The following is an 11,992-nucleotide window of genomic DNA, read 5'->3' as shown; positions in this document are numbered from 1 at the left end:
ATCCCTGCCAGTCTTTTTGTCTCTGCGTCTCCCGTACATGCATGCAGCCTTTTGCGTCATGTTCTTCTGGTAGCCACCATCGCTGGTCGATGCTTTCTCACGCCCGACTTGTGTGGCTTGGAACACATGTCCGCAGGCAACCCATTCACGATATCTTCTTCCATTCCATGCACCTTCGTCATCCTGCCTGGATTCCACTTCCCATTCATCCACCAAGGCTGAGAGCTGACGTAACGGTTCTAGATGGTCAGTGGGCTCAATCCTGTTTTTGGCATCATGGGCCGTCCTCATGGGGCCTTTCACCTATGCTCGACACCTACTGTCGCCGCCGCGACTCCCATTTACTGCCTCCTATTTTGGATCTATTGCATTGACGCTATACTTTGCCATCGGGGTAAGTGCTTTGAATATCTTTTTTTTTTTGCCAACATTTTCCATCGCAACCCACGCACGCATTTTCTATACGATCCGCGCATATCCAGCTATCTTTGCGGATATCTTAGCCTTCCACCTGACCCTACACTTCGGTCTTTAGCGCCTCATCCGGCCTTTAGCTCCACCTACCACACGCTGCAGAGCCTACTTCAGCAACATGCAGCTACTCTATCCCTGGTCAGGTTTCTTAATCGTAAACCGGGGGTTGCAGTGCATCTTTCCATTCTCTTCCATCCACTTCATTATATCTCCCCTGTGTTGCACTACGGTGCAGACAGCCAAGATTTTTTTCTTACAGCCTAGGAGAGAAATATTTGCTAACCATCATCTGCATCCGCGCAGCTCCGCTCTCTCCTCCTGACCCTGATCTCCTCCATCTTCCAACTCGTCGCCCTCATCTGGTACCTCGTCAGCTACTTCCCCATGGGCAGCACCGGCCTACAGTACGTGGGACGATTCGGCGCCCAACGAGTCACTGCTTGGATGAACAGTTGAAGGGGTAGTCACACATCATTTTTGGGATGCATTGGGCCTGTACACTCGAATTTCCAGATAGTAGAAAAGTCCTATAAAATAAATATACAGTACATATATATATACTCCGTACGTATGTATACGAAAGACAGTACAGTATAGTACAGCACAGCAGAGTACAATACAGCAAGTACATACATACATTGAGATAATACAAATAAATATAGTAGATATATATGTGGAAAAGAGGGGAAAAGAAATACCAGCTGCATCTGCATCCTCAATAGACTGACTAACTAATTGAATTGATTTTTTTGATTCTTGATTGATTGATTGATACCTAGATAATTAGGTAGATATTTGCTACAGAGTGAGAGTGACTTTTTTTTTTCTTGAGATGGATACGTTACTTATGTCCACACAGTTCTCATCTGCAATGTTTTTCTTTTTTTTTAATTTTTAATTTTCGTCGTACATACATGGGAAGGAAGTAGTTCCTCCTCATTATCTCTCGATTAGGGTAAAATGCTCTACCTATGGTTACTACTTCTTACTTCCCCCGGCTCATCACCGGTGTAATAGTACCCTCTAGCACTTTCACGCCCGGAACCTCCGACTCCCAGATGCCAGTTCCGTCTCCCGATCCGTCTTCCAACCACCGCCGCAACAGGTCGTTGCTTTCCTTGGGCTTGATTTCTGGTGACGCCGTGCCGACGGTGATGTGAGGGATAGCGTTGGCACACGGCCACGGGGCAGCCCCGTCCGGACTGTCAGGACCAGGCATGATCCGCACCACAAACGCCATGATCCTCTCGTCCCAGACCAGACGCTCAACCCGCACGCGGGCAGAAGCCAGTGGCGGCGTCGTTGTTTGATCGGATGGGTCCTTCTCCCGCATTCGTTGCACGTACAGATCCGTGTACTGCTTCCAGATGTCGGGGCATTCTTCGCGGAGAGCGCGATGGATCAAGGTGACATGAAATGAGGGCTGCACACGTCGTGTATTGACGAGATGGTGATACAGTTTCGCCCGGGTGGGTGGCGTAGATGGCGGGAAAAGAGAGGTAAGAATATCGTTTACCTGAGACGTTGGCAATGTAATGCCGATGTACTCGATCTTCTTCACCAGCGTCTCTGGATCCTGGGTCTGCGGGCCAGGTGAGCCATTCTTCTGCTGATTCTTCTTCTCCTTTGTATTCTGCTTGCCAGAGGGCCAACTCAGATCCATGTCGACGTGGTAGTCGTGCAACGCCGATTCTATGGCAGCGTCCATGTCTTCAGAAGTAGGAATGCGCTCGACGATTTTCGGATAACACGAGTGCAATTTTTTAACAATAATCTCGAGATTTTCGCGGGATGAAGCCCCAACCTCCAGATCGATCACTTCATCGAAATTGTCGTCTGGATCTCGTTCTGTATCGATGGCTTCAAATCTCTCTAGGAAGCCTTCCATGATCCCGATAATCTCTTCGGAGCTCTTAGTGCCAGCCCGGATAGTCTGGTGGTTGTCACCCCTATCCAGGACCCGCTTCCTTGTGATCTCCCTGATGTCATCTAGCAGCACTCCTTTAGGCTCGTGCACGTATTGGAGAGCCACAAATCGTGCCTCAGGAACGACAGGCATGACATCATCCATGAGCTGTTTTCTTTCACGCCGCTGATGGTTGTTTCGATCCGCTATCACCACTGGCTTCTCTCCAAGAGAATTGGTCACCTCTAGAGCAAACTTCTTCGGCCGATTCTTCTGCTTCGCCAAGTTGTCATTTTGGATATGGCCCCAGCCGAACAGCTTCGCTAACGCGAGAGAGACAGTTGTCTTTCCACATCCGATGGAAGCAATGGGAACCAAAATCACGTTCCGAGTGACTGCTTTGCGGGCATCTCCCCCCTCCAGTTTGCCTTCGTTCTCCAATGCGATGATGTCGGACCCTTTCAGACCTCGCTCCCGCAAGAACCCTTCTCGCATAGCGATGATTCCATGGTTCTGATTGTAAAGCTTGCCAATCTTCGGGTCCTTGGCCAGTTGTCTCCGCGCATACAGCAAGTATTCCTCGGTGATTTTCTTGTGTTTCTTGATCTTGGGCAGTCTCCCGGCGATCACTGCTTTCGTCGCTTCCCGCCATTGTCTGTACATCAGATAGGGCTCCTCGAACTTGTATTTGAAAAACCAGTCCCGATATGTCTTGTCTGGCCCCTTCATCTTGCACCGGATGACGAACCCTTCCGTTTCTCGGCCATTCCATGATCCAGTTTCGGCGCATTTCTCCAAGAACTGCTTCACCGATTCCAGGTCATCCAGGACGACATACTGCGCCTTCTTAAAACCCCAAGCGTCGGCAAACTTGTGAACCTCTGCGCTCGGCAAGGTCGCGAATTCCGGCACATTATAGTTGATTCCGTGAAGATAAATCCCGGCGGCATTCTCGTCGTAGGCGAGCACGTGCTCTTCAAACGAATCGTCACAGAGCTCTCCGACGGCTGTAGCATTCATGCTCCGTAGCTCCTTCGCCAGCTCCTTCACCGTCTTGCCGATTGCGTTCAGATGCCTTTCGACCCATCGCTCTCCGGCTTGTGCATGGCTCAGAGGGGTATCCTGTCGCCCTCCGGTGGAGTGCTTGCTGCAGACCAGCAGAGTTCCGTCTTCGAGACCGGACATGAAGATAATACAGCCATTCTCTTTGACGCTGAGTTCATAGGGGCCGCGCGTGTTGGCTTCGATGTTGCGCCACTTGGTCTCGCTGACCTCGTCGACGTTGAAGAACTTATCATAGCCACGGATGGCAATCTCGGGCGTCCCATCCTTTGTTACGGTAGTAAACAGTCCACGGGCATAAGTTGGGAGGTCATCCCTTTTATACTCCCAGTCCATGAACCGCCATGAGTCCACATAGATGTTATCTGAGCCAGCCACAGCGAAGGTGGATTTCTTACAGCGGAAGCTCTTCTTGCCCGGCTTCCCGCCACCTTTTTGGCTGGCAGCTTCTAGACTGTTGACGAGTTGACGGACTTCGTGAGGATCTTGCTGCACCATCGTGGCAAGACTGTGGTTGATATTATGAGGACTTATGGGGTTTCAGGACGATGAAGGCTGGGAGAAACGGGTGGAGGGAGGAGATGCGGAAAAGCGAAGGCGATGATGTAAAACTTCTGAGCAGGCGCACCCAGATACGGAAGCAACCATGGATCTCGCCTGCTTTTATACTCTGACACACAGACCAAGACCGTGGTCTCCAGCTGATTCACCTATGATTTTTTGTTCCGAGTCAAATACGAGTAATTATTATTCATTGTACAGGCACCCAGGTTCCCCGCCACTATTGGGTCAGGCACGCCGTGACTGCGGAGCTTTTTTTTTGTGTCCCGCCGACACCCCGCCAACGCCGCGTTAGGCGGCCTACTGGCTGGATGAAGATTTAGCACGCCTGAGCCGCATCCAGCTGCTTTGTACCTGACTCACACAGGCCAAACAGTCGCAGCTGAAAGGCCTGCTTCCAATTCTCGCAACAATGACTCAACCAAACCCATACATCCTCGCGGCAGACAACCCGTCGGCCCTTCTGACGTTTCTTCGCGCAAACCCCTCTCAGGCGTCCTGCCAGGACGAGCATGGGTACTCCCTTCTCCACGCCGCCGCCTCGTACGGGCATATTGACCTCCTCCGCGCCCTCGTGAAAGAGTTCAACGTCGACGTGAACTTGACCGATGAAGACGGCGAAACCTGCCTATTCGTGGCCGAAAGTCTGGAAATCGCAAAGTGCCTGGTGGAGGAGCTGGGCATCGATGCCAAAAGGAAAAATGACGAAGGATTGACGGCGCAGGAGACCATCGAAAGCGATGGCTCCTTTCCAGCGGTCGCGGCCTATCTCAGGGAAGTGACTGGAGCGTCTGCGTCCGAAACAGTCGAACAGCCCATCAGAGACATAGACGCGCCTCCACCTCTGCCCCCGAATATCAGTGTGAACATTGGGACTATGACGGAACAGGAAGCGAGCGAAGGCATTGGCGAGGTCGACCCTGAGTTCAAGAGGAGGATTGATGAACTGGCTGCTAGGGAGGATTTCCACAGCGAAGCGGGACAAAGCGAACTCCGGGCGCTGGTCGCAGATGCCATCAGGGGTATCGGTGCTGAGACACAGGAGAGAGATGTCCGTCGGAGAATAGAGTGATGGATCTGCTGGAAATCAGATATTCGAACCGCTCTCTGCACAGTAGTGCTATTCAGGACGAAAGATGTGACGTGACGTCTTTTGCTGGAGATCAGTCCACCGTCTTCCAGCACCGAACGAAAGGTTGGTCTCTTTCGGAGACCTCAGCAAGTGGTCTCGATAACGTCCAGGAAGGGACTAGCACACTATATAGTCCTGCGGACTTCGGATAGGAATGTTGGAGGCAATTTTGCCATGTTGAACGGTGCTTCCTTGATGACCTGCAAAGGTCATAGATACATGTACTCATGACACTTTCTAGCAGGATTGGAATGTCTTCTAGACACTCTATCCGCCCAGGGATGTACAGTATTCCAGCCTCGACATTCCTTACCTGAGAGCATGATGAGCAGGTGAAGACATTCTAATGCAATCAAAGACACATGATACACCTCGTAGACGTCTGTGCTTTAGCATACAGTGCCTTGGTTATCCAATATGGTCTCGGCAGCGTCGAGGAAGTCCCAGTGCTATCTTCGTACGTACCATGTTCTTGCTATAAAGCACATGCTTGTATGCTTGTCAATCAAATGAATTCTATATAGATAGGCGGTGTTGCGCGGCAGAATCCCCTCAACAGCAGCGGCGATTGTATACCCCACAACTTACGATCGTAGCCTACGTTTCACCTCCGCGCTGGCCAGGGCGGGGATTTCTTCTGTCGACCATGGCGTCAGCCCCGAATTCATATTCCCCTCGCCCGTCGACGTATTTGGGAGCTGGAGCTGCGCCGATCCGGAGTCCTGTCCTCGACTCCGATACTCCTCCGCCGCCTCCACCGAAACCCAGCAGTCATGAAGCCAGCCGAGGGGGCACTCCACTGCCACGACCTCAGCCAACACAGTCTCAGGAATATCAGTCCGACCTGCGAGACCAGTCTTCCGGAGCGAATGCGGTGACTGATGCGGAGAAGAATCAGAATCCTTCATACTACAGCCCCGATGGCCAGCAAGCCCCACTGCCTGAGCCTCCAAGCATCGAGGACGAATGGCTGCCGGATATCGTGAAGGATAAATCGTATGGACCCTGTTTTCCTTCTTTCCTTCACGTTCTCTGGACTTCACAATGGCTAATATGTTACTGAACACGAAAACAGAACCGTCGAGTTACAATCCGTCTTGTCGAACCCGTCCCTCATTTCCGCCCTGTCGACCCTCCACCCATCCTACGCCGCCTGGCAGCAGCATCTGCAGTCCCTTCTCGAATCGAACAAGGCTCTCGCCCGGCACGTGCTGGACCTCGAGTCGCGCGTCGCGAACCTGCGCGCGTCGACGGAGTCGCTCCTCCTGACGCACCAGTCTCTCGAGGTGTCCTGGCGCAAAAAGCAGGCCGAAATGGATGCTGCGCTGGCGCCGTGGTCACCGAAGGCGCTGTATCAGCGTCTCTCCGCTGCAGTCGCGGAGCAGGAGGCCGTCTGTCATGCTGTCGAGGAGAGTTTCCTGGAAGGAGACCATCAGCAGGGGCGGGCGAGTGATCGCGAAGTGGCGGATTGGGTCCGGAGGGTCCGAACGGAGGCTGCGAAGCTCGAGGCGCGGAGAGAGGCCAGGGCGAGATGGGACGAGGGGAGGGTTGGTGGTTGGAGATAGCAGTGCTTGTCTGTCGTGGCCACCTGCGTGTTTTGCAGAATCCACCCTTTCTGTCTCTTTTTTTCTTTTTTTTTTTCGCATTTCATATAGCACGGCGCTGAATTGCCATGCTATTTTACGCTAAAGTGGGCATTACAATATATTGGTTTGTTCTATGTTCTCTGAAGGATGCACGAGCAACGGCGTTCCGGATTGGAGAAGGTCTATCTCATTTTTTTTTTTCATTCAGGTCACTGAGATACCTACGTCTGCGGTTCAACCTGGTTTGACTTTTGTATATAGCTAATATAATAAAATATAGATATGCGTGGTATCTGTCTTGTCTCATCTCATTATCTTATTAAATACAAATTCTTGAGTTGAATGCGATCATAATATCAAAATAGGTAGTTTTGTAATTACCCCTTTTTGTGTTTCTTTCACTCTTCCCTTCCCTCATGGACGTATATGCCCTATTATATTATCACTAATCAGATCCATAACAAGATATAAGCTTATAAAAGCTGCCGATAATGAGACTTCCAAAAGAAGTCAAACTCGCCATCACATCAAGACCAACCCAGGCCTACGTCCATCAACGCTCTAGGTCAAACGTCCTGACGAAGACCATCGTCACCATGGACTTGTACCCTTGAAGCTGGCGTGTTGCTGGCCCAGCCTTCTGCGCTGACCAGATCGGTGAAGCTGATCCCCCTGATGAACGCGTGTCCACGGCTCCTGGCGGCCCACGCCCAGCCGTCACTGCGTTGGATCGGTACGTGGTACAGACGGAAGCCGACCCAGCCGAACAGGATACCCAGCGCACAACCGAAAAGGATGTCGAATCCGTGGTGGCGGTGGTTGAACCAGCGGGAAGAGGCGATGAAGGCTGCGACGCACAACGGCACGAATGCAATGATCTGGAGATAGACTGGGGGAGCAGCGCCTTGGCTCCGTAGGGAGATGGCTGAGGGCGATGACGATGACGATGGTGGTGACGACGAGGTGGGCTGCTCCGGAACCCGTTTGGAATTTTCGAAATTCGTGTCCTCATGGTCAGCCCCTGAGGCGATGGCGGCAGCAGGCAAGCTGGAAGCATATGGACGAGGACCTAGATATGGGAAAGAGATGGAGAATTTGGCGCAAAGCCACAGAGTCAGGTAGGTCATGCCGGCAAAAGAGACTGTTTGAGATCCGTCAGTATCAGATAATAATATACGTAGAGGAAGGATATAAGAGACCGCAGGTATACTTACACGAGGAATGGCCACTGGGGAAGCTTGCAAACCCGTCGACCTTGACATCATAACCTTGATTCCGGCAGATCTCCCAGGTCACCAGCGTTGGAGCGCCCGCGACCTGCTTTCCCAGTCCGCTGACAGCGTAGGTCGCAATCTTCGATACATCCGGGTCGCAGCGCGCGAGGAAATCTGGTCTGGGCTTTCCCATCAGATCCTTCAGCCCTTCAGTCGCGACGAACACCCCGGCCAGAGCGACGCCCAGTCCCATCCAGCCTGCGTTCCATTCCCAGATCTTGCGCCGCCAGATGAGCGCCCAGGGCGCGCCCCTGAGGGCGGTGGGACTGGGGACGAAGAAGAAGGTGAGGATCACCACGAGCGCTGCGGGAGCCACCAGGGAGACCAGCACCAAGGTGGAAGTCGACACGGTTTCATGGAGATCGTACGGATAGGAGATGCTCAAGTCGGTGAGGGAAAACGGGTTCTGGTTGCCCTGGACCTTGCTGAACCCGGCTCCTATTGCAGCGACACCACTGCAGGAAGATTGAACTTTTAGTCAATTGAACCTGACAGGGAAAAACGAGTTGCTGGGTATACGCACATGATGAGGATCCAATCGATAATGTACGACAGCACCAGCAGCTTCGAGATGCGAACTGCGGCGTCGCGCAGGGCCACAGAAGAGCTCATTTTCGCGAAGCCGTCGTGTTTTGTTCAATGCTGAAGAGACAGATTTACATATTAGACAGCAGAAAAGCGTGAAGAACGAATGACAGAAGGCGCCTGGTTCAAGATCGCAGGACGAGACCGCAGTACTCCAGAGCAGACGGGAGAAAGGCGAGGGTGTTGAGGATGAGTTCTACAGAAGGGAATAGATCATGTGCAGAGAAGAACAACAATAGCAACACAGTCCGTCCCACCACCACTCTCGTTCCTCGTCGGACAAAAAAGCAGGAACCTGGAAGCAAAATATTGTTGCTACTGTGCTACACTCGGTGTAACAGCTCCTCCTGCTACTAATAAAACTACGCGCCATGACCCATGGTCACGGACTCAGCAGGGGCCGCCTTACGTGGACGCCGCCAGTCCTGCGAAAGGCGACTGGATCCCGGGCGAGAAGAATCGAGAACCGCGGGGGATCCATGCGCCAGGCTTAGCCCTGTTTGGGCAAGACGCGCGAAGCTTGTCGGGATCTTAAATCGGCCTCGGATTGAGCTGAATTAAATAAAGTAAAAGCCAGCCACGATGACTTACGTCCGCAGGCGATTAGAAATCGGGCTGCAGTCATTTGTTCTTCCAGCTCGAGTTTCCTACCTAGGTACCGAGATAGCTCGGCGATAAGAATGTGGCTGAGTTGACGATCGAATTCTATTCTGCTCATTCCAATTATAGCTCTCGTCGCGTTCCTTAGGAATTCCCCTACAAGACTCGTGACGTACTGTCTGAACACGCGACCTGCTGTCCGGTCTCATGAGCCACCATGATTGCTGAATGATTACTGAATGACATCCACACCTGAGCATCGGATGATGTGTTTGCAATCCTCAGCCATGTGGCTTTGCTCTCTACATCATGATGTCTTGTTGGTTACGAAAGGAAATTACCCCCTAGCGTCAGCTGACAGCTGAACTTCTCCATTCAGACAAAAAGGGAAATCCGTATGCTACATAGCAAATACCTCCCCTTTCCCATCCAGATCTGCAAAGAGATTGTAGCCAAAGTCCGTGCTGCTGTCGTTGAACCGCAGCTTCTTGTCAATGGATTCGATCTTCTTCATGTCTTCCGGACTGAGTCTGAAATCCCCCTCCAGGTTGCTTCGGATCCTCGATGGCGTCTTGGACTTGCAAAGCACCGAGTGGCCTTGGGTTATCCCCCACGCTGGAACAAGAGGCACCGTAAGCCGGTGATTGACTTGCCAAGACAGGGCACTACTTACCAAGAGCGACTTGTGCGCCATTCTTCCCGTACTTCTTGCCGATTTCGTTCAGTACAGGATCATCAATGAGCTTGCCGATGTGCTGGGGTCCGCGGTAGAACGCGTTCTGGTTGCCGAACGGCGAGTACTGGGTGACATGGATCCCCTTGGACCGGTGCCATTCAACGAAGGATTTCTGCTGCAACCATGGGTGCAGTTCGAACTGATGCGTCGCTGGCACCACCGTCGTGTTCTGGAGCAACCGCTCCATCTCTGCCTTGGAGAAGTTGGAGACTCCAATGGCTTTGGCCTTTCCGGTCTCGAGCAGCTTTTCCATGGCTTTGTACGTCTGCCAACCGGTTAGAATCGACTTGATTCGAGTATATAGATATCAGGCGATCACGCATAACTCGATTCAACGTACGTCCACGTAGTCAATGTCTATCAAAGCCGGTCTCCCATTCTCCACGGGGAAGAAAGCATCTCCGCGCTTCCAGGCTATTGGATAATGCATCAGGAAGAGGTCGATATAGTCCAGTTGCAGATCATTGAGCGAATCCTGGAGGCCTTGCTCAACGTCATCCGGATGGTGCTTGTTGTTCCACAGCTTGGTTGTCACGAAGAGCTCATGGCGAGGCACCCCTAACTCTTTAATGGCTCTTACGAGGGCTTTTCCAACCGCTTTCTCGGTTCCATATCTTCATCCAAAAAAATGAGCATATATATTCCTACATCAAGGGTCCTCTGCTTCTCACTCACACTCTAGCCGTATCGATGTGGCGATATCCCGCTTTGATCGCTTCTAGAACGGCTTCTTCTTGGGCGTGCTCGTCTTGCCAGGTGCCAAAACCGAGAGCCTGAATTTCAACTCCGGTATTAAGCTTAATTCTCGTTAGGTTGGCCATGATGGGACTAGGTATTTATCGAAACTTGATTTAGAATAGAACCAACGAGTCAGGGGGGTTTTTTCTTTGAGTATCGATGTTAGAACGCACAAGGGATCATGGATCATGATCTTATATCTGCCCTGCCCTAATTTTAATTGAATCCATTGTGATAGTTCGATCGACGTCAAATTGACGCATTGTGATGAGGACCCATGCGGTTCAGCAATTGGAAAGCCACTGTTATGACGTCTTCGTGAGACACATTCGATTCAGGGTACACATGCAACTTATTAATAAGCTTTTTATCCGGGACGTATGTGTTAAGGTCAGATCAGATATGTTGTTGTGAAAGTAACCTGATGCTAACTGCCATGTTTGTTGACAGCTTATTCCTGTACCCATGGCAGGGAATCCATCGCTTCAACGCACGTACCCCATACCCCCGTTGACGGGAACCAGCTGACCGGTAACGAAACGAGAAGAGTCCGACACAAGGAAAGCCAGGACAGGAGCCAAGTCCAGATCGGGATCACCGAGCCTGCCACCGAGAGGTATCTTGGTTGCTAGCCACTTCTCAAGCTCTTCGAGCGCCTCCTTGCGCTTCTCCTCGGGGACCACTTGCAACAAGTCATTGACCATGTCTGTGCGCATCGCCGGCACGACTGCATTGACACGGATCTTATATTTCGCCCACTCGTATGCGACTGTGCGAGTGTAGCTATGCACGCCTCCCTTGGACGCGGCGTAATGTGCCTGGTTAACAACGGGATCCAAACCCGCGTCGGACCCGATGTTGACAATGGTGCCTCCGGCGTTGTTGTTGTTGTCTCTGAGGTAAGGGAAGACTGCTTGGTTCATGTAGATGGTTCCTTTGAGATTGACATCCAATATCTGGTCCAGATCTGCTTCGCTGATGTTCTCTGCCGGACATGGACGTAAAATCCCAGCTGCACTAATCAAACCGTCCAAGCCGCCCAGAATCTTCACCGCAGCATCGACACCATCCACGGTCTCTTTTCTCTTGGAAACGTCGACGGGCAGGTAGCTGACCTGGGTGGAAAATCTGGCGGATGCATCTTCGGCAACAGCCTTTCCAAGGTCATCTCTAATGTCGAAGATAACCACACGAGCACCCTGGCTGGCGAGGAAGCGCGTGGCGGCAGCCCCTATGCCACGGGATCCACCGGTCACAATGATCCGTTTCCCTCGAATATTGAAGTCTGCCATGATGATCGTATATATGCACTGGTTCGAGTGGAGAAACTAGCGTCAG

At 51.9% G+C, this 11,992-nt stretch overlaps 4 protein-coding genes across 4 annotated transcripts; 2 read left to right on the top strand and 2 right to left on the bottom strand.

Moving 5' to 3' along the window:
• Positions 1 to 938: 938 nt before the first annotated feature.
• T310_2012 (RNA ligase (ATP)) lies at positions 939 to 3,940 on the bottom strand (the record flags this gene model as incomplete). The annotated part of the gene is made up of 3 exons (XM_013475129.1): positions 939 to 1,001; positions 1,108 to 1,249; positions 1,464 to 3,940. 3 exons carry the CDS (start codon positions 3,938 to 3,940, stop codon positions 939 to 941), a joined length of 2,682 nt encoding a protein of 893 aa, XP_013330583.1.
• Positions 3,941 to 4,415: 475 nt separating this feature from the next.
• Positions 4,416 to 5,075, top strand: T310_2011 (Ankyrin repeat protein; the record flags this gene model as incomplete). Its single annotated transcript, XM_013475128.1, has 1 exon — positions 4,416 to 5,075. One exon carries the CDS (start codon positions 4,416 to 4,418, stop codon positions 5,073 to 5,075), a length of 660 nt encoding a protein of 219 aa, XP_013330582.1.
• A 706-nt stretch (positions 5,076 to 5,781) lies between these two features.
• On the top strand, positions 5,782 to 6,700 carry T310_2010 (uncharacterized protein; the record flags this gene model as incomplete). Its single annotated transcript, XM_013475127.1, has 2 exons — positions 5,782 to 6,131; positions 6,211 to 6,700. The coding sequence occupies 2 exons, from the start codon at positions 5,782 to 5,784 to the stop codon at positions 6,698 to 6,700; spliced, it is 840 nt and encodes a 279-aa protein (XP_013330581.1).
• Positions 6,701 to 7,287: 587 nt separating this feature from the next.
• On the bottom strand, positions 7,288 to 11,946 carry T310_2009 (PAP2 domain protein; the record flags this gene model as incomplete). Its single annotated transcript, XM_013475126.1, has 11 exons — positions 7,288 to 7,862; positions 7,936 to 8,450; positions 8,484 to 8,637; positions 8,990 to 9,076; positions 9,172 to 9,231; positions 9,357 to 9,482; positions 9,854 to 10,181; positions 10,257 to 10,530; positions 10,592 to 10,744; positions 10,828 to 10,956; positions 11,153 to 11,946. The coding sequence occupies 11 exons, from the start codon at positions 11,944 to 11,946 to the stop codon at positions 7,288 to 7,290; spliced, it is 3,195 nt and encodes a 1,064-aa protein (XP_013330580.1).
• Positions 11,947 to 11,992: the final 46 nt, after the last annotated feature.

The sequence above is a fragment of the Rasamsonia emersonii genome, assembly GCF_000968595.1.
Source record: "Rasamsonia emersonii CBS 393.64 chromosome Unknown ctg1118621760010, whole genome shotgun sequence".
Lineage (NCBI taxonomy): Eukaryota > Fungi > Ascomycota > Eurotiomycetes > Eurotiales > Trichocomaceae > Rasamsonia > Rasamsonia emersonii.
The sequence above is the reverse complement of the archived record's forward strand: the minus strand, read 5'-3'. Positions and strand labels throughout refer to the sequence as shown.